This window comes from Agelaius tricolor, unplaced genomic scaffold (genome assembly GCF_023055355.1).
Source record: "Agelaius tricolor isolate 1412-34295 unplaced genomic scaffold, bAgeTri1.0.p SCAF_6, whole genome shotgun sequence".
NCBI classification, from domain to species: domain Eukaryota; kingdom Metazoa; phylum Chordata; class Aves; order Passeriformes; family Icteridae; genus Agelaius; species Agelaius tricolor.
In genome coordinates this window covers 18538831-18561161 of record NW_027269266.1, presented here as the reverse complement: position 1 = coordinate 18561161, position 22331 = coordinate 18538831, and the positions used below count along the sequence as shown (strand labels likewise).

The 22331-nt window shown below is 39.5% G+C and overlaps 1 protein-coding gene across 1 annotated transcript in view; it reads right to left on the bottom strand.

Annotated features, from left to right (window-relative positions):
- Positions 1-3744: 3744 nt before the first annotated feature.
- Positions 3745-22331, bottom strand: part of CUBN (cubilin) — a 144382-nt gene continuing 125795 nt past the window's right edge. Inside the window, exons 59-67 of the mRNA XM_071429898.1 lie at positions 22027-22244; positions 11739-11953; positions 10584-10746; positions 9937-10145; positions 9144-9288; positions 8845-9026; positions 7578-7743; positions 5479-5714; positions 3745-4099 (exon numbers count right to left, since the gene is read on the bottom strand). Coding sequence (XP_071285999.1) covers positions 3992-4099; positions 5479-5714; positions 7578-7743; positions 8845-9026; positions 9144-9288; positions 9937-10145; positions 10584-10746; positions 11739-11953; positions 22027-22244 — 1642 coding nt within the window. The 3' untranslated portion in view covers positions 3745-3991. The remainder of the gene's footprint in view (positions 4100-5478; positions 5715-7577; positions 7744-8844; positions 9027-9143; positions 9289-9936; positions 10146-10583; positions 10747-11738; positions 11954-22026; positions 22245-22331) is intronic.

Below are 22331 nucleotides of genomic sequence, written 5' to 3'. Positions count from 1 at the left end.
ATTCTGCAGTTTCAGTTCAGCAGTTGACAAAAAATAATTGCACCAAATATGTTAATTCTGGTGCCTAGGACACATATCCTGTGTTATTATGGGAAAATGAGACACCTCCTCCTTTGCTTAATGAACCAATTGAAAACTGGTTTTTAGTCAAAAGTGTTTTGTAAATTTAACTAAAATTAGCTACTCTTTTAAATTGACCAGCACCATTACTTCTATCATTTTAGCTCTATATTTTCTGTCTCCTTTACTTATGTGACTATAATTGTAAGAACATCTCACAGTGGTATTATTTCTCATTTATAAAGAACAGTCCTGCCACGTGGGAAGGGCAATTAAAAACATTGTTATGGACATTTTAGTGCTTATTCTTCAAATCCTGGTCTTTGGAGGGCTTACCATTCATCTATAACTGCCTCATAAAATTACTTTTGTATAAGAATAAACATCTGTAGCAACATGCAGAAGAAGCTTTACATGTAAAATAAAAACATGCAGGCTCTAGAAGGTGAAAACCTGCACTTTCATTATCTGCTTTGTCATTGACAGAGGGAGGTTGCAGTCATGCAGTTATTACAATACAGACATGCAGCATTCACAACAGTGACATTATAAAATAGCAATGTGCACAGACATAAAAGCAAAGGTTTTCATGGCAGTGTTGTGAGATGAAGCTATATTTCTTATTAAGTACAGATTTTGTCTTTTGAATTGTACACGGCAAAAAGCACACAGAAGTTTCATAGGATAATTATTTCCAGATTAACTGTTTGGTTCTGCTTTTTTGTGTTTGCTGTGCATTCATTTTAAAGCAAGTGTTTCAAATTGCTCCTTACCTTCCAAGACAGAGACATGGCTTAGCATCAGCTCTCTCCTTTAAGGACCTCCACTTTAATACTTCTGCAGTTGGTATTTTTGTTGTGGTTCCTCATATAAAATGTTAGAGGACAGCAGTGGGTTACTTTGTTCCTTTGTTTTTTTAAAGAATGGGTTTGATAATTTAATTTTAGACTTTGGCTATTTTTGGCGAGAGTCAGTTGGGCTGGATCAATTCAACCTTGTACCAGCAGCTTCATTCAACAGTCTTCATGAGCACAAATTTTCTGCTGGGCTTTTTTTTTTCCCTCTAAATAGCCTTATGCATTTTGCTCATTTCTAAATAAAATTATGCATAGGTATTGAATATTTTGAACATTTAAAGATGCACCAAGCATTAGTTAGTTATTGTTAGATATAAAAAAACCTTAAAAAATTCTCTTCCTCTCATTCATGGTGCTCTTTATTCTTTTTATTTTCTGCAGAATTTCAATGATTTTATAAAATTTGATGATGTGACAGATCTTGCCAACAGCAAGTATTTATCATATAAAAAATGTCCAAAAGCATTTAATTGCTTTAAAATGAAACATGTTTTTTCTCTTTGTGAAAGCAGCCTTTCTGAAGTATAGATTTCAGCAAACTCACCAGTTTAGCTGGAGTTCCCCTCAAGATCTTAAGGGCAAAGGTTTTGTTACCAGAGTGGCCCAGGCACATGTCAGGTCAGCAGAGCACATCTCTGTACCTGTCCCTAGGTCAGCAGGAGACCTCAGTGCCGTGAGCTCAGTGCCTGCCGTGTCCTCGGGCACCTTGGTGTCCTTAAACTGTGTGATGTGGTGCTGACTCCAGCCTCCAGAAGCCAGGAATGACCTTCATTCATTAAAACCACATACAGGTTTCTGTTTGTCAGTTCATGCTCTGTGACACCTGCAAAAAGGCCAATGTTTAACCTGAGAACTCATTTCTGACAGCGCCGATCCACTTTTAGAGGAGCAATGAACACACCACAGAACACTGCCTGCAGTGCCGTGGAGCTGTTTGGAGGGACGTGTCCTTCCCTTCCATGTGTGGCTTCCAGCTGAGCTGTGCTCTGGGCTGGTGAAGTGCAGAAAATGACAACATTCTTGCAAGTTGATTCTTGCCTAAAATCTGATGTTTCCATGTCCAGCCACTTCACAGCAAGTGACAGCATCCAGATCTTGAGGAGATTCTCTGCCAAGTGCAGAAGTGCTGCACCAACTGCACCAAATCCATGGTGATTCATAGGAAGGTCAGAGCCAGAATGGACACTCATGAAACCTGTGATGCAGCATTCCACAGGGAAGAAATGCAGTTCTCCTTACCTCTGCAGGCAAACCACTCAATCCATGCTTGATTGTCCTTGGAGTCTCTTACACATTGCTGTCTATAGAATTTATTTCGTGGCTTTATCTTCAGACATTTCAGATGTTTCTTTACTGCTTGCTATCCCATGTAGGGAGTTTTAATAAACACTATGGACAAAGATTGCATCATCCTTTGACTGCAAGTACAGCGTCAGTTTTAGTGGACTCTCAGCAAAAGTTTTCTGGACTATTAATCTGAAAATATTTAATTCGATTATATGGTCTTTTATGTCTTTCCTTATTAGAGGAACTTTCTGTTTTACTGGCAGCTCAGTAGGACACAGCTGCCTCACAATTTCATCCAAATAAAGATATTTCTGGTTTTTCCATGTTAGAGTTAGGCATGTTAGCAGGAGTATCACCTATACATAGGCTCAGTTTTTCTTAGTCCTTGGACAGTTATAAAATGCTGGCTTACATCTCATCCTGTTGGCCAGTGGGACTTCACAGGCTTCTCTTTTTCTAAGTTGTCACCCAAGGATTTTGGGTCGTATTTTATAGCTTGTCCCTTTTGTCTGCTTTGTTTTTTCTACATTTTATCTAAACCAGAATATCTGCTCAGCTGTTATAAAGTTTTGTATGTTTGTGGAATTATGGCTTTTTGGCATTCACTGGGCAATCTTCAAAGATTTCCTAGATTTTGTTAAAACTGCCATTTACACTTTAATATCTTTTCATAATTAATTGCTTCAATAATCACATTAAGGAATAGCTTTCACTGTAAGTCACTCTTTGTAATAGTTGTGAAATGAGAGTTCTGATAAGGTCCCTGTTCCTTTTCTGCAGTGCACATTTCTCTTGCCTGTCCATCACAGATGACATTCAAGAAATTAATTGGTCATTTGTTCTGGATTGTGACAAAAAATGCTTCATGGTGGGAATCAGTGTCCTCTGTCCACCCTGTCAACAAATCTTTTATGTATGATGTGTGTTAGCCTGGGGAAGGGAAAAACTAATTGAGTCAAAGTTCAATTGATATTTTTATGTCTGCCCTAATCTGAAGTTATAGCTGTTTCATAAATGTTTAGAAAGTTCCCTAAAGGTTGACTGGAAGGGTGACATGGTTACTGAAAGACTCATAAGTTTTTTATATTCAGTTGTAAAATAGACTTTGAAACTTGAAAATATAACTCAATAAGTATAACCACAGATATATGTATATATTGGACATAGGGCTCTGATACTGAAATTACTTCTTAATCTGGTTAAGATTTAGAACCACATCGTGTCCTTGCTGTGTTAAACTTCAGTGAATGCTCAAGTATTGATTTCAGCTGCGTTATTATACCCAATGCACACTATTACTGCAAGTTCTTCAGCACAGTTATCTATGTAAGTGGTTATAGGACAGAGACCATTTTTTAGCAATTTCTGATTTTAGGTAATTTGAATAAAACTTAAGCTGATGTTTTCAGAAATCCTTGGGGCAAAACCACATAACTCTAGGGAACAAACTAAAGACAGCTTCATGTGTTACGTCCTCTCATCAACTTCATGTGTAATTAAATTTTTATAGCATTAATTGTACAATTTTGAAATTATGTAGAAGAATATAAAAACATGTGGCAAAACCTCCTTTTCCCACTTGGGTAGGTAATAGTTTATTTTCAGCACAATGGCAGATCAATGGTTTTTTTGACAGTATTCCAAGTTCATAACAGCTACATTTACAGCAACTTTTAAAAGGCCTTACTTCAGTTGCAATTGTCATCACTGGACTTCAAACCTCCTTTATCATCTAAAGTCTTTTCAGTATAGCAAGGAATGGTAATACATTTCTCATAAGCAATGTTTTAGCTTGTCCAGCTTAACTGGAATCCTGATGGTAGAGTCACATATTCAGCATGAAATTTTACGTAGACTTGATGAGATGTAGCAGTAAATGGAGCGATGTTTGTATCCTAAAATGAAAGACAAGAAAAATTAAAAGCCTTATAGAACATCAAGATCCTTGATGAGACAGTCAGAGAGTTAGAACTGAGGCAAAAATTGGATCACAGATTGACAGTGATCTCAGTAACTGTTCTAGTTACTGTTGCTGCGTTTCTCCCTCAGGATATTGCAAATATTTAAAACACAAATACAACGAAGTATGGAGCAAGCTTGTTTGATGCCTCCCACTAGATGTCACTGTACGGTCTGAGTTGGAAGGCTTCTAAGGCAGCACACAGGTTCTCGCTGGTTTTACCTCTCCTTGGCAGGTAAGAAGGGTTTAACTTCTATTTTTAGAGTCACGGTCTAATGTTTTGGTTGAAACTATACTTGAATATGGGGATACCAGAGATTAGTTCAGGTTTGAGGATAAGGAGCATTATGGGAATTATATGTAGAGCTATGAGAAGATGTTCTCGTGTGGAGGAGTTTTGGACTGATGTACTGTGGGATGGGAGAGTGCCTCATTGTGCCATTATGAGCATGTATAGGGTGTATGAGGCTGTAAGTAGCATTGCGGCTCCTGTTAAGATAATTGTGAAGGTGGATCAATTGAAAAGTGCAATTACAATAGTTAGTTCTGCCATGAGGTTTGTTGTTGGAGGGAGGCCTATGTGTGTTAGATTAGCTAGAAGTCATAACAGGTGGTTATGAGTGGTAGAAGAGGCTGAAGGCCTCATGTAAGTAGGAGGATTCAGCTGTGGGTTCGTTCATCACTGGTGTTGGCTTTTGCCTTCACTTCCACTCATCTGTGTGGAATTCATGTCAGAATGAGGGAAATGGTCCTGTACATGAAACAGTAAAAGCTCCTTGTAACCACTCCTGTGCTCATGGGAGCAAGGCAGTATGGAGGGAAGGCAGTACGGAGGGAAGGCAGTACAGAGGGAAGGCAGCACGGAGGGAAGGCAGCGTGGAGGGAAGGCAGCACGGAGGGAAGGCAGCGTGGAGGGAAGGCAGCACGGAGGGAAGGCAGTACAGAGGGAAGGCAGCACGGAGGGAAGGCAGCACAAAGGGAAGGCAGTACAGAGGGAAGGCAGCATGGAGGGAAGGCAGTATGGAGGGAAGGCAGTACGGAGGGAAGGCAGCATGGAGGAAAGGCAGTACGGAGGGAAGGCAGCATGGAGGGAAGGCAGCACGGAGGGAAGGCAGTACGGAGGGAAGGCAGCATGGAGGGAAGGCAGCATGGAGGGAAGGCAGTACGGAGGGAAGGCAGCTTGGAGGGAAGGCAGCATGGAGGGAAGGCAGCATGGAGGGAAGGCAGTACAGAGTGAAGGCAGCACGGAGGGAAGGCAGCTTGGAGGGAAGGCAGCATGGAGGGAAGGCAGTATGGAGGGAAGGCAGTACGCACCGCTCCGCAGTAGGGCCCGACAGGGGCATGGCTGGCATCCGGCCCATCGTAGAGGATCAGATAGTTGCTGCTGCAGTCCCCGGGGTCATCGATGCTGATGAAATCGAAGTTCACTGTGACAATTCGTCCCTGGGGCGTGGTGATGGCCCACTCACAGTCAGTGTTGTTGGGGTAAGTCCCAGGGTACCTGGGGCTGGCAAAGGAGCCACTGGTGCCATACAATGTCCCGCCGCATCCTGGAAGGAGATCCTGTTAATTGGACTGGAAGGCTTCGTTTCATAAGGCAATACATGATGTACTACATTAGCACAGTATCAGTAACAGTGCTGAAACCAGAGAGACTGTGAACTGGGACAACTAACATGGCTAGGAACACTAATAAGAGATAAAACTGAGGCTCTAGCTTCAGCAGCCTAAGAATATACAATGGGCATTAGACCGTCACTGAATATTAAAACCAACACTGCCCCTCCCAAATTCTTTGAAACAGGAACTGAAGTTTTAAGTCTGTGCCTTAGTCAGTTCAGTTCCCAGCTACTCAACTGGAGGTGAATTTGCTGTGACTGTTCTTTGGCATGGAAAGTAGTCAATCCTCATGGGATAGAAAAATACAAAGAACAACTCAGAGGAATTACGCATATTAAGTCAAAGTCCATTTATGCCAAAATTCAATCTTCAACAGTGGGCAGAAGTAGATGACCTACGAAAAATGCAAGTTTATAGAGGAAGAATGTGCAGGCCATGATCCAGATTACCCTCACAGTCTCCAAGAATTTTCAGTTTACAGTTCCCAGAGAGGGCACCTTTCCCCTCAATAATGTTTATCAGATGAACTTGTGTGGGTAGCCCTTGAATCCATGTAAATTTGTAGTAAGCTATGGGAAGGGGCTCCACAGCTTAACTGCATGCTGTATCAAGAACTCGTTTGTCTAGTTTGTTATGAATTTATGAGCTCCTGGCTTTATATGATGACTGCTAGTTCTCTATGGGAAAAGTCAAAAAACAATGGATCACTATTTATCATCCAATATCACTCAATTTTATAGAATTCAGTATTTCTTAATTTCTTAACCAGATTAAAAAGTCTCAGCATACCTCATACAGAAGCCACTTTTAGTGTTGAGCCCTTTGTTAATCCTGACTTTTTCATGAGGAAGACATCAGAACTGTGCACATCATTCAATTTGTGTGTAAACTATGGATTTATACAGTGGCTATTTTCCCTTCCTTTCCCAACAATTTCTATCATTATGCCAGTCTACTTGACTCTTAGTAAACTTTTGTTTTCATGAAACTATTTTACCCCTAAGATCTTGTTCTTGACTACTGATAGTCAACTCAGTGCCTGTATTTTTGTAAGTAAAGTTAGGATTGTCTTTTTTTTTGACCACATTATATATTTTTTTTTTGACCACTATATATATATATATATATATATATATATATATATATATATATATATATATATTGAAACTTTCCTACACTGAGCTTCCTCTGCCTTTCCATCACTGAGTCACTCAGTATGGTATGGTTATTCTGCAGTACTCCTCATCTGGCCATGAGCTTTCCTACCTCTAGTAAGTCAGTGTCATGAAGAAACTATTACTCAGCTGTTCACTGCAATTTCATAAGCCATTCATTAATGTGTCCATGATATAATCACTACACAGTATTATAGGTAATTTATTTTCTTGGGGCAGCTTCCTGTCCCCTTCAGGCTTAGCCATGCCTAGCTCCTCGGGGGTATCACAAGTGGACTACTGAGTCACCAGCAGCACCACCACTCTGTGGATCCCAAGGCAGATGCTCCTGATTTTTTCCAGCCTCTCACTGAGAGAAGGAGATCTTTATCTTAAGAGGACGACATCATCTGGGGTTTCTAAAGTCAACATTAGGAGAGGGAATTGCTTCCATCTTGTAAAATAAATCTTGCCCCAGTGGCCTTGAGGAGCAACTGCCTCTCTCTGGTGACTGAATAGGGTGGACTGTGGGCTCTAGGGAAGGTATAAAGAGGTGATAAGGAAGGATCCATAAAGAGCTGAATTCCACATTGCTGCGTTTTCCTTCTATGTAGAATTATTTTGTAGTTACAGCCTTACCACTTGATGATGAAGTCCAAGTAATTTCATATCCATCATGAGCCACTGAAAAATCACTCTTGAAACGAAGGTAGACAACATGGTTTTGGGGGAAGATGGGGCTGGGCACAGTGTTTCCACAGAACCTGCCAAGTAGTGGTGATTGCACATCACTTCCATTTCTGACCTTCAGGGAACACAAAGAATTTACAAAAAATACTGTCAACATTAAATTCCTATGCACTTATACACCAGCACACTTATTCACAGATACAAACACAGCACAAACTAGGCAGTAACTTGCATGCTTACTATAGCTGTAATTTTAATACTGCTGTATTTCCTACCACATATTCTTGTGTAGAAGGAAAAAGAGGCCATTAACTGGTCTGAGTTTTATAAGTAATTGCACAGAACAAGTATCATCAGAAACAGGCAGCTAAATGTTATAGTGTGAATATCTCCTGACTGAAAAAATTGTTTGACTAGTAGCTAAGATGTTCTTATGCAGTTCAAGCCCGTGTTTTGCTTTTCATAAGAAATATTAATATTCCAGATGAAAATATTAATTCTTTACCCTTCAGACTGCTCTTTTCCCCAGTCACATTAAGACACAGATCATATTACATAGCTCAGGTCTAATCTGATTTTTTTTCTGCACTCCAATAATGCTGGTGCTTAGATCCATTTCTTGAGACAGTAAAGAGGATATGAAAATAGAGCTAAATTATGATTCTGTCACAGACATCTGATTTTTGTCATCTGACCAGAGAACAACAGGAAACCTGCAAGAATGAGGATTGTGTAGGAGGAAGGTACACTTTTCACTGACACAAAGTACTTTTGTAAGTGTCTTACAGTTGTCACTAGAGTTTGTTGGTTTCTGTTTTGTTGTTTTTTGGGGCTTTCTAAATTGCTTTTTAGGAAAAAAATCTTTCTTGACAAAAATTTCAAGCAGATGGAATCTACTGCTGTAACAAAACCACTCAGATTTATGGCTTTCTGTTCATTCATGGATGTTAGCATCAAACACAAACTATTCCAGATGACTCTGTTTACTGGGTAACCTCAACAAGAGCTAGGTAAGGATAAGATAATGAAACTATTTATTCACTGGGTTTGGATTTACTAGGGTATATTGTTTCACCATAAAACTCTGGCAATAATTAGTCCCTAATTCAGTCAGTTCAACTTAAACTTTATCCAAACTTGATCCAAACATACTAATATCCTTTGAATTTAGCAGATTTTTACATAGGCTCACAAAATATGTATACTTGCATGATACCTCTAGGAAATCATGTGAACAGTGGATGCTGTCTTCCAAACGGAAAGCGTGGAAAAAGAGAGATATTGTGTGATTTGGGGGAGCTCGAAGAATGATAGAACAATCCATATTATTGGGGTGAAGACCAGGCCAGCCAGGGCTCTTCAGGTAACCAAATGACTGATTATACTCTCTGCTGCAACCTTGAGACGGAAAACCAGAAACATGTAAGGATTTCAGATCTCTGTATTGCATTTCAGTGTATGAAATAAACAAAGAGAATAGTAGATAGGTTTTTTGGGACATTTCTTCAAGCTTACCTGTAGCTTGATAAGAAAATCTGAATCCATTGTTAATCATATATTCATCTGACTTGAAAGTCACAATGGCAGTGCGATCATAAGAATAAAACTCAGGGACTGGAAAACTTTCAGTGCCACAGAATCTGTGAACTGACCCTTGGCTCTGCAGGAATTTAATACATCACAAGTTACTTAATGATATAATTCATTTTTATATGTATTGAACATAAGGTAAATAAATCTCTCAACACTTTCTATACCAACTATGAAATTGTATTTTAAAGTTATCCTGGAAATCACTTAATAATATCTCAACATTTCATGTTGAATTATTATTAGGAAAAAATAAAATATAAGAGCTATTCTCATGCCAAAATGAGAAATGATGAAAGAAGGTTTAGAATATGAGGGACATAAATATTGGGGGTTTTTTTCTGGTGTTTTTTAACACTCTTCCTGGCATGAGTATTCATTTTTATTATGGTTCGTGGATAGGAGGAAGCACAATGAAAACTTGCTGTGGGACAGTTTTTCCTGTGTGTTAGGTTTGGAAGCAGTGATACTTGCTCCGACTGTGAAAAACTGTGTAACACTTGCCCAGGTCTAACTCCACGTGTGCACAGAGTGCTTCTGAGAGGTCTGTGTACAGTTACCACATGTCACTTGGGGCACAGTCAGTAATGCTTTGGATGTGCCCTTCACAGAGGATCATCAATGAATATATTACCAAATAGTAGGTTTCTTCTCTCTTTCCAAAGAGTGAAGGGAGCTGAATGGGAATGGGGAATGGTATCCCCTGTAAATTCCTTACTGTTGGTGAATCCTGGAGCTCCAGGTAGTTCTGAGAGCAGTCCTGGCTGGAATGGAGGTGGAAGGTCTCTACCACCACCCTGACTTGCTCTTGCGGAGGGGCATCAATGACCCAAGAGCAGAGAGTAAAGGGTGGATATTCATTTGGAAAGTTAGGAGATGTTGCAGTCACAGATGTAGAAGTTGCATTATAGATTCCTCCACACAGGCCTGTGTAAAACAGTCACAAATGCATCATAGAGTGAAAACTGGGTAAAACTATTCTTTGAGCAAAACTCAAATGGAGTTGAGTTTTGGACAGTATACTTTTGTATTTGCCTTTGAGTTTCTAGAAGGAAAATAAAAAGCAAAATACATGCTAGTGGAGTCAATATATATCATCAAACTCAAATAAATGTTTGTTTCCTATTTGTTAACAATATGTGAGCATCTCTGTTTTGTACTCTCAGACTGACAGCCTCCTCCCAACCAGCTAAGACCAAAGAGAATTGTACTGGGGTCAAGCTGTTGTTATCTTGCCTAAAGATGCTGTGCTACTGACTGTCTTTGCCCCTTCCTGAGACTTATGTCTAGAACAAATTTTGAGATAGTATTTAAGTACAAGAATTGCCATTAAGGAGTTGTAACTATATATATTTGTATACTTACGATCTACTGCGGTGTAGGTGGCATTGAAACCCCTCCTTTCCACATATCTGTCTGTGACAAATTTCACTGTCAAGAAGTTACGGGTAGAAAGAAAAGGAGCTGGCACTGCAGATCCACAGAATGTGCCAACTAAATTGGCATTTTCATTATCTCCATCATAAAGCTGAAAGAAGCAAAATATATAAGCCACTAATAGTTTAGGCACAACAAACAAATAAAGAGAAATAAAATTCTCTGACCCCGCCTTACATTACAATTTGGTTTACTTGAAAGTGCAGTGTGTTCTCTTGTGCTTTAACAGGATGTTCTTGATTACCATAATTATTCACTGCCATATTAACTAATTCTGTTGGACAGGGTAAATCTCATTATGGAACATTCTGGTCCTGTCTCAGCAAATATATCAAAAAATGATTACATTTTAATTTGACATTCTCATTTCTTTATTATATGTGATCTCAAAGTGCATTTCAGTGAGAAGATTGGTATTATTCATCAAAATGTAGAATGAATTCCTTGTTTCATTGAGTGTCTCCAATGTTCAACAGGATCTATAACATTCCTTGGTGGAGTTTGTTTAGTAACATTCTGCAATCTGATGGTTTGTATGCTCATCTCCAAGAAAATAGCTTTACAGGTGAGCACTAAGAACCAAGATTTTTGATGGAAAAAAGGAGAAAAATCATATTAATTCTAGTCCTTTCAAGCAATTGTGCATGTATATGCATAATTTCCCTCTGCCTATGTCACTCCTGTCCAGAAGTTATCAAAACTAATTCACCCTTCCTCACTGCCTTGTCCTCAATTTTTAATTCTTGATTTCTCTTTAGTTGGTTTTGCTCAACTTCAACCTGATACTCTGAAGGTTTACTTTACATGTGTTTGAGTTTTGTTTTGTTTCTATTCTGTGAAATAAATACTCATTAAATGAGCAGTCTAAGACCAGAAGTGTGTGTAATGTTAAAACTCTTACTGGTTTCCAGAAAGGCAGAATGACATCTGGTGTAGTAATCTAACCCAATGGAAAGGTTTAATTATATTAAGGAATTTAATTTCTTCTTAGGATCATTTTGTATTAATAAAGTTAGCCTTGTGGAGAAGTTAATGGATTGTATCTCACTGATATTTTCTTGTTAACATACTGAGCTGTCTTACTTTGACATAATCATATCTGCACATCCAAGCCGATTGTGCTTCAAGCTCAAATGAAGAGAAGGTGAGGTTGATCCGTTTGTTTGCAGGTGCAGTTATGATCCATACACAGTCCAGATTTTTCTCATATCTTCTGGTCACATTGGAGACTGGAGGGCCAAAGGTAGAAGCTGAAGAAGCTGAAGCTGTCAAGTAACCACCACAGCCATTCTGAGGTCCTGTTGAGGAAGCAGAAGCTTTTTAACAGCAATTCCTGGCATTTATTTAATCTCTAACTCTTTAGTGTTAAGCCGGCAGCTTTTATCTGTGCTACAGTATTTTACCATCCTGTCTTGCAAGGACTATCTGAGTGATTCAAAGATTTTCAACACAAAGAGAGACATGAATCACAATTAGATTTCACAGAGTGAATTAAGAAAGGCTCATGTCTTTTGTTGAATATAAAAACAGTATTTACTTTGAAAATATCTCAATAGAAGTTTTTAAAAGGGACTCTCAGAAGACAGAGGGCAGCAATGAAACAGCAAAGCGTTGGTGTGAGGGCCTTGGAACGGGATCCTTGCTGGCCTCTGAGAATATTCAGTCAGTAGGGGGCACTGAGCTGTTGGCTTTGAAAATGTGATATAAAATCAAGTTGCTTCTTTTGGCAATACAGCCGCATCCTAGAGGGACCGAATTTGGCAGCCTGACACTGTATTCACAAATCTAGCTAAAAGGGACTTCTGAATGTATTTTGCTTGGTGGGAACCTACAGCCCCTCTGAAATGCAGGCTGCTTTTCATTTGGTTCCCACAGACAGGGCTAAGTCCTTGACTTATTTCCTGTGAAACTTTGAACTCAATAAAGTCAGTCACATTGAAAGAAATTACCTTTGAGGAAAAGTATTTATTTATCACATTGAATTCCAAACAAGTAAAAACCACAGATTATCTGGCAGGCTTTTGGTTTTTTTTAAATAGTTTGATTTCCAGAGGTTGGACTGGGCTAGTAAATGTGATCAATTCATTTATTTCCTGCCCCATTCTCTATGAGGTCTCCTGGCCACTCATTTAACTCTGGAATTTCAATTAAATATTGTTTTACTCTTGCTTTGGGGTCAGAGGAAAGAGTTTTTGTAAACTGCACAGAGCAGAGGAGTAAGTGCAAGCCTGTTGTCTCCTGCAGCAAATCCATTTATGAGCATTCAATAACAGATGAAGCTACAGCTGTGGCTAAGCAACACAAGCAGAGTTTCAGAATTTCATCTGTGTGTAAAATATGCCTGTCTGGCACACTCAGTGACTTCACCTTGACACACTGATGCATTTCCAGACACATAAAACTGTGCTTTACTTGAGCCACAGTATTACAAAAGATCATGCTGGTGAGAAATCAGCATCCAAGCATCAGGATTGCATCAGGAACCCGGGGCTTGCGAGACTGTAGTGGTTAAAGCAGAGTGACTAAGGCTGAAAGTTGTCCTGCTCTACCAACCAAAGCCAGAAAAGCCCCACCCTGTAAAGCAGTTTGCTTAAAACCAAAATCCTCATAAGGTCAGATTTCAGATTTTCTATAGTTAAAAATGACCAGAAGAAACTTATTACAAAGTGAAAAAGCCAGAAATTAATAGAGTATAGTCCAGTTTTGTGGGCATTTAAAGAAGTCAGAAACTTGTAAAAGTGTAGCATTCATTCCAGTGCCACTTCAGAAGGCGAGAACAACAGCAGGGAAATGTGAGCAATAAATCACATTCTCACAAATAGGCTGGGAAGGAGGAAAATGTCAGCCAGGAGGGTGCCTGGCCCCTAGGAGTGCAGTTTCCCTGTATTTTTCACTGTGTTCACCCTTCTGCATGATTTATTCTGTTCCTCTGAAACAATGTTATTGGGGCTGTCCCCTGCAAACATTTAAACATAACATTAAGCATATAAATGTCAATCCAAGATCATAGTCAGACCATCCAGCCCTGCAATACTGAGTCTGGACTGAGTATATGGGTCAGACACTAACAAAGCTCCCCTTCCTTTTTTCAAGGATAAAATTGCAGAGATGCCAGTCAGACCATAGCAACATGAGTCAGGGAATTGCCACAGACCCATGCAACAAGAAGGCTCTCAGTGCTGCAGGATCATCCTTTTTTGAATATTAAATGTCTGTACTTTTGCAGTAGTGAAATTCACTGCTAACTGTGCAGCTATAAAGACAGGTCTAATACAAAGACAAAAAATACACATGTGGGTAAGGTCTGGGTGTACAGCATATGAAAAGGACCTGACAGAGAGAGAAGCAGGCCAAATTCTTATTATCAGAAAATTAATTCCAGCTAGTATAATATAACCAGCAATATCATCTAAGGGGAGATAAATAACTGAAAATGTGATTTATAGATAATAAAGATGAAGCTTCACAATCCCCGGCCTGCTCAGCTGGGATAGAGTCAGATGCTTACAGGACAGTACATTATAAATAACAGATAAACTGGAGGCTGACCAGATGTCAACTAGTCCTACATCAAGCCAAATAAAGAGGAGTCCTTGTTGAGAAATCCATCTATCTTGGTGCTTTTCAGTGCTGACCAATGTTACATCTGATTGCAGGCACTAGAAGTTACACAATACTGACTGTGTAGATGAGGGGAACACCCAGAAGTAAATGAAGAACCAACTGCTTAACAGGAGGGAACTAAGAGAAACACTGTCTCAGTGTGTTTTAGCCAGGACACAACACATTGCTTTAAAAATCAGCACCACTTCTGAACAGAAGGCCAAAGAGCAGCCATCCAGACTGCAGGGGATTTTTAAAGGAAAGACACTCATTAATGGCCAACACAGCCAGAAGCAAATGTAGCTGAAAATCCAGGCAAAATCTGGGACTGAGAATTCTGTTAATTTGAGAGTAGACTCTTAGATATTAAAAGCTAAACTTGATTAAGATAATGAGAAATGTACCTCATAAAACAATTTATATGTCAGCAGATGGAGCAACTTCATGGCTGACTTTTGTTTCAGTCTTTGCTTTCTTATTTTAAATAAAAATCGTAAGGTCATCATAAATCAGATGGCAATCTTGTTCTCATAAACAGCTTGCCAGAGAATGCAAATTATCAGAACTAGGGCACACACTGTCATCCCTAATTGCTTTTGGTGGTCAGCATTAGTGAAACTAAAAGGCTCCAGGACCATTCAGAAAAGAAGGAATTGAAAGTTCCCTATGGCAAATAAAAATCATTACAGCAGAGACCAAGCACATGTTTCTCTGTTAAGAGCTATACCCTCTAGATATGGAATGAAGATGAAGATAAATCTTTGAAGCTTCCTGCCTTTGAAGTACAGCCAGAGGAAAGGTTCATTTATACAGGTATGGGTGCAATGAAAGGGTAACCTACGGAATAGTTTGAAATCTATCAGAATCAACAACACCACTGACATTTCAAAAGACCACAAAGCAATTTTGGCGTCTTTCCCTTCTTTTAAAAATGAGCACCCTAAACAACTACTAGAAGGCTGCAAAGTTAAAGAAATTGTCTAGTTCTCCTTGACAGTAATAAAAATTCCCTCCAAGACTTCTGACTCTCTTTTGTTTCCACCTGAATGCATCCCTGGGAACTCTAGACTTCTCTCTGATCTGAACTAAAGATGAGTATAAGCTAAAATTAATTCAGTTAAGACTAATTCTTCTTTTTTGATGGGTCTTATTTCCAGTGCATGGGAGTGGCTGGACTTACTGTGGCTGTAACAATTAGCTCATACCTTGTCTGGATCATAGCTTCAAACAGTAGGACAGGGCTGGAGTGAGGAATTGTATTCTTCTGCTTTGTCTCATGGCTGATACTGAAGGTTGCTGAACCTTTTCAATCTGTGAGAAGGGCTGTTCCCATGTTTGGCAATCATTGCACCAACACTGTGATTTTGTGTGGCTGCAGGCCCTCTCCACAGTGCCTGCAACATTTCAGGAGACCTCTGAAAGCACAAGGCCCTTTAGAGTCCTTATCCAGCCTTTATGCAGAAAAGCTTTTTGACTGGTTTGATGGCCTGGCAGTGGTACTAGCAGTGACATTTAAGACTGTAAAGCCCCAGTATCCTGCTTCAGCCAGGTTTCACAAATGCAGTCAGATGAAACTTGTATCCTTAAGGTTCTTTGGACTGATACCAAATATAACAGCTCAGACATGCTCTGTGGCAAGCCTGCAAAACTCTGATTTATGTACTGTTCTATCCATCTCCTTGATGCTTGTCTGGGAGATCAGGGGCAGACAAGCAGTCTTGCCTAATTCCAATACCTACTAATACTGAATTAGTGTTCATATTTGGCACCACAGCTACTTAAGCCTTTGCAGATCTCTCTTGTGAATGAGAAATGTCTCCTCACCTCTTTTTTGTTTGCCCCAGAGGACAGATTTTCAGCTGAAGAAGTCATTGACTTCAGTCAAACTAAGACAGTTCATGCCAGCAGTTCACCCACAGTTTTGTGAAGGGCCATTAATCTGAATATCCCATCAGCTTTCAACCATTTAGTCACTACAAATATATATAATTACTGTGTCTGAAAACAAGTTTTCCCCTCAATTTTTCAGATCAGACAAAAATTTCTTATTTTAATGTCTGCTTTTCTTCTTATCTTCCAATTTGAACATGCAAGCCTATTTCTTTTGCTTTGGAAGAAGAAATCCTTCACTGAAGATAGTCGAGCACTGTTTGGATGCAGTCCTATGCAATGTGCTCTGGGATGAGCAGGGAGGTTGAAGAGATGACCCACTGTGGTCCCTTCCAACCTCACCCATTCTGTGACCCTGGGATTAATTAACTGACATTTCTGAGAGACATTTGTAGACTATCCCCTAGCTCAACAGTTGTATACTTTTCAAAGACACCAAAGAGATGTATTTCAACACCACAAATGCTTTCTAAATTTAGTGAGATTTCAAGCTGATGGATATTTGAGACCCAAAATACATTTAGAAACAGTCTGGGAATTGTGACTTATGATCCTGTATTCTGATCTTGTCACAGATGTTCTTATTTTCCTAGACTATAATAAGATCAAGAAAAGGTATGATTAGCCACAATTTATTCACTTATTTTAATACATAAAACTAACCATAAGTTATCCATGACAGTGCAATGAAATGTGTAATACTAATGGGTAATATATCTGGCAAAAAATGAATGAACTGAAAGCCCAAAGAAATTTCTGCCTGAAGATTTGTGACATTCAAACAATTTACTTCTCAGCTAGACCCTCTGCAGCACCAGGGTCCAAGTTCAGGTTGGATAATACCTTGAGATACAGCCCTGGGAACCAGTCCTAATGGGATGTGAAATCTCTGCAAGTCACCACTGCTTTTCCAAAGACATGAGAAAATACAACAACATTCACATGCCACAGTCAAGGACACATTCTTCTAAGATTTTTTTTTTTTTGGTGCAGGAAGAAAACTTGGCAGGATTCAGCTGTGCTGAATGTTATGTGCCTTCCACACAACAGGCCATAACTGCTGCTATCAGTGCAGGTGCCTGGTGCCACCTACAGCAGGTACCAACATTAACTACATAAATCAGTGCAATGAACTATTTCTGGTGGTATGAGAATTAAAATAGGACTCACAAAACAACACCTACCCCTGGCCTATGCAACAGAATATCCAAACCAGTATTTTACACCTCATATTGCTCATTCAGAATTGTGGGGGCTTTTTCAGCAATTCTGAACAACCCAAAAAGACTCTGCAGCAACTGTGCATGCTGAACACTGCTGAAAAAGTGTACCTAGAAACCAAACATAGAGTAAGCCATAGTTTCAGTTTACAGGACAGAACATGAACTACAACAAAATGAGGCAATTTTTTTGTTGTTGTTGATACAATAAAATAGCATAAAAAATGCTTTGAAAAGTCTACTGGATCAATTCTTTTAAAAGTAGACTGTAATTTCGTTAGGGGAGAGCATAACAGTAAACCTGTTAGTGACAGGCTTTTAGTGTATTCAATTCCACACAGGAAGTAAGTAATTCAATACACAGCAAATAGAATAAGAGAAGGCAGATACCTCTGGGTGATTTATCAGGTAAATTACAGATCATCTTATCAAGAAGAAAAGCATGGAGATGATAAACTATTTCTATTATATGCAAACTACATTATTTATGTAAATTACCTTTGAATGCAGTTTTCTGGTATATCAGGGAAGATTAATTTTTTCCAGCTATTTTTCTTCTAAACTTGCTTATGATTATTTTTTTCACGTAAAATGATTAATATTCATTCAATAGAAATGATGATTTGTATAAAAAGAATAGAGAGATCCTAGAGGGAAAAATTGAGCAAACTGAGGACAATGTAGAGGACGGGGTGTTTCAAGAATTAGCATTCCAACAGCCTAATGGTTGCCAAAGGTTTAGGAGACATTTCTCCTGCCCTAGAGCCAGCAACACTAGTCTTCTCATTGTGACTACCCTATTCTTCTTGCCTGTCTATATCCATTGGGTTTTCTTCATCCTGTGTTTAAATCACAATCTTTTTGTGACATTAGACTGCTGCTTTATTCTGCCTGTGCAGTGCCTTGTGCAGTGGAATTGTGGCCCATGAGCTCATAAGCCCTAAAACAATGCAAACAAGGGACCACAATGGTATTTATCCAGTACACAATGCTCATATTTCACAATGCATAAACTTGGATTTCTCCTGCTTGCTCACAAAAGAGAGTATAAAAAAGAGAAGGGAAAAAAGCTGGTCACAGCTTGAAGTCAAGCACAATTTAGGGCAGTAGAGAAAAAGCAGGCAATCTTCCTCCCCTCCTGCACCCCACCTTCTCCACAGTCCCAGCTGTTGCAGTTCTACCTGTATTATGTGAATAAAGATCAGGAAGACCCTTCTGACTCAACTCACTTATCTAACCATGTGCAACACTTTGCTTCTTGTACATCCATGTGAATTCCTTAGAAAGCCTCAGTGAGCAGACCTGCATTTCAGAAGACCCCTCTATCCTACTCTGATGGTTTAGAGGCATTTTTCATCACTGGCACATTGGAATACGACAATGGTACATCAGCAGAGAGCTTTCAAGGAGAAATGACTTCCTGTTAATGAGGTTACAGCTATATCTCCTGACAGGGATTTCTGACTCTTTAAAACAAGAAAAAACCCCAAATCTTTATGTCTTCTTAGCTTTTGTATTATATGCCTCAGGGGATCACAAATTCAGGTGAGAGCGTCACCCCATTACTGAATGGGAATAGGCTCCATTTGTCACCAAAGTGCTATTTGTGCTATTTCAGCAGGGATGGCAGAGGTATGTGCAGGCTCTGTCCCTGCCAGCCAGGGTCAGTTAAAAAATTCAGATCTTCCCCCAGAGCTTAAGAGATAATCAGGAGATCTTTAGCCAAGTCACAAGCTCAGTACATGCCGATCTCATTCTTTGGGGAGAGATCTCTCCTTCCTTCACAGAGACATCTCATGTAACCAAATGCCTTAAGCTGATATTGATTTCTCTCTTCTCATCCTTTTATTGATTGTCTAGAGGAGCACATGCTTGCTGTGGAAAAGAGTTATATTTCTTATTTTACAGACTGAAAAGAAAGGCAGAAAAAAGGTCACCGGTAATTAAGGTAAGAGAAGTCTGTCTTTCCACAAATCTGACACTTGGAGCAGGCTGTATCTTCCAGCCAGCCCAGCTTTCCAGCTCTGCCTGAAAGGATGTCCAAGTGATTCCCAATATGAGGCTGATAAGTGCCCAAACTTAGCAGCAGAAATAGTGAAAAGATAAACCCTCTGAACCACATCACAAGGGCCATATGTTCCCCTGCCTCAAGCACATCATCTCACAGAGTTATGACAAAGAATGCTGCCTGTGAATTGTGCACTTTTTATCACACAGTGTATGGAGTAGCACAGGGAAAGGAAAGATATTTGATGAGAAAGATGACGTGTTGCTAAATGGCCAAATGAACACTATTTCAGACTTTCTTTTAGTGTCTTTTTTCTGACTAGTGGAGGGACCTTGAATATTCTGTTGGAGGCAGGATCAGTGATGGAAACGTATTGTTTTAATAAAATCAGGGAAGGTTTTCTACAGAAATGTCAGTGTTTAACTCTTTGAGTGCCTGGATAATCCTAGATGTAGGCAGTATTCCTTAAAGAGCCTGATCAAGAAAGAAATTGGAAGAGCTTGTGGGGAAAGGAAATAGTTTAGTTTACTACAAAGAGAAACAGTACGTTGTTTCTCTCCAATACATAATCAGGGTCACTCACAACATGAAACAGAGAGCAATAATTACGTTATCCAGTTGTGTTTCCCTGGGGCAGCTAGAGAATAATGTGCTCGTTGTCATCCAACAGAGAATGAGGTTTCTTGTTTCTCTACAGATAGTATCTTCCTTATTCAAGAGATTTATCATTATGAATTGTCATCTGATTGCATTTTTACTCTTACAAAACCACATGGGTTTTATCTTTTAGCAGACATGAGGGAGCTTCTCTAAAGCACCATGTAGAATAACAGGCTTTTAGATCTTCATGGTTTTTTTCTCTTTTATTTGAACCATAATCTCAGACCTCATAGTACAAAGATGTGTCACAGATTTTTCCTGGCTCTGTTTTTTAGGCAAGCCAAGCTGGAAACATTTATAGAATGTGACTCATGTTTTCCTTTTGTAGTATGCTTTCCTCCTTTTTGGCCATTCTGCGTTACCATGGGACTGCCAAGATCCTTGCTAATGGCTATGTGGTTCAGTCCCTGTGGCTTGCTTCCCACAATGAAGAGAGAAGACCTACCATTCAGCATCTCACCACCACAGGCTCTTTGTCACACATCCCATACCTCCTCCTGGGCATCTTTTATAACTTGCAACTCATAGCTCCTGAGTAACCCATGCAACATCTTAACCTTGTTTTCCTTGGGAGCCTCCAGAAATGTCCCTCCAAAACATCTGAGAGATGTCAAAGTTTATTCATAAAAGGCTTCTCCTCACTTTAGGAAATTATCAGGCATGGTACTGACTTGAAGAGCTTGGCTTGTGTTCTGTTGTGTGCTTAAGGAGAAGATCTGACAAGTTGCACAATTAAATCTAAAGTCAGTGGCTAAAAAAATTGATTAAATGCCAACAGGAAGAGGAAGAGCTTGGGGAGTTGATGATCTCACCCTGGAAATAACCCAGGCTGCAGTGGATCTATAACAATTGATACTTCAGTGGTTAAAGACAGCAACATGTGAAGCAACATTAAGTTACCTGGAATACCATTCACAAGATTTAAAGACCATTTACAAGGTCTTAAGCATTCTTGTAGCAATTACTTTGAGTGAAGCAAAGGAAGAGTTAATAATAGTAATAACTACGAGGTTCTGTGGGAATATTTTTCTTGGCAGGGCCAGTAGAAGCAGTTATTTTCCTTATCTGTAAGTACTTTCTCAGACTATCGAATGAGAAAGTCACTGGCTAGGAAGAGGGAGGGGATTCAGTGACTCAGCAGAAGAGTATGTTTGTTCTGCCACAAAGGCCTTTCATTCTCATCTGTCTGAGAGCCAGCTTTGCAAACCAGACAATTACTTCTTTCTAGACCACAAAGACATGGAGTTAATTATACAGGAAAGTAGTAGAGATGACATGAAATCAATTTGCATGTAATAATAATTTGTTGCTTACCATACCTAAACAATTCAGATAAGGAGATAAAAATCTCCTTTTACACTTTGGTCTTTAGAGTACTGAATTTAAATGGTTTTTTAAGGTAATAATCAAACTCTGCCCCTTATTCTTCCATCCATCAAACCAAAGGGCATCTAGTGCCTTCTTACTGTGATCCCATTTATTTTATGGCCAGCTAATCAGAATGATGCCACAAATCAGTAGAAATCAGCACAGTGGTGCTGTGTGGAACCACAATCTTTACTGACCTCAACACTTTAGTTCTTTAGAAGATGTGAGGGAAACTGAAAGGAAATGGAAAGTGAGCCCAGGCTGAAAGGAAGCATCTTTAGCACACCACCAACCTTTGACTACAGAAGATAAAGAATTCTAAGGTATTGCTGTATTTCTGCCAAAAGAGAGGTCTTTTGGTGCTGCTAGGTCTTCAGTCACCCAAGAAAAACCTTTACCTTCAGAGGGGCAGGGAAAGGGTAGCAAAGAATGAAGGGGATCAGTTCAGAATCAGACTGGAATGCAGGGATCCCATATGCCTAGTATTTAGCTTAGTTCACTCAATTTTCACAAAATCAGAAACATTCTTCTGCTTCACTCACCCCTGGAAAGAGAGGTCACAACTGCTCCTCACCAAAAGAAATTACTTACCAGCAGATTAGGAGTCTGATAATACACATACCTAAAGCCTCTCTGAAGGATGCCTTCCATCCCCTGTCTTCTCCATAGAAGTCAGTGCTAAACACCAGGAACAAGTTACTACTGGAGCTCTTAATATCTGGAGGCAATTCTGAGCCACAGAATTTCCCAAGGAGAGGAGCATGAGTATCTGAGCCATCATACACAGCTACATAATCTTTGTAGCAGGAGGGAGATAGTTCAAGCTGGAAGCTGTTGAATCTGTAAAACACAGGTGGAGCCTTAGGTATGACATTTTCAGTTCTTTCCCTGTGCTATGTGTGTTTTAGTGCTTGAGGAAAGGTCCAA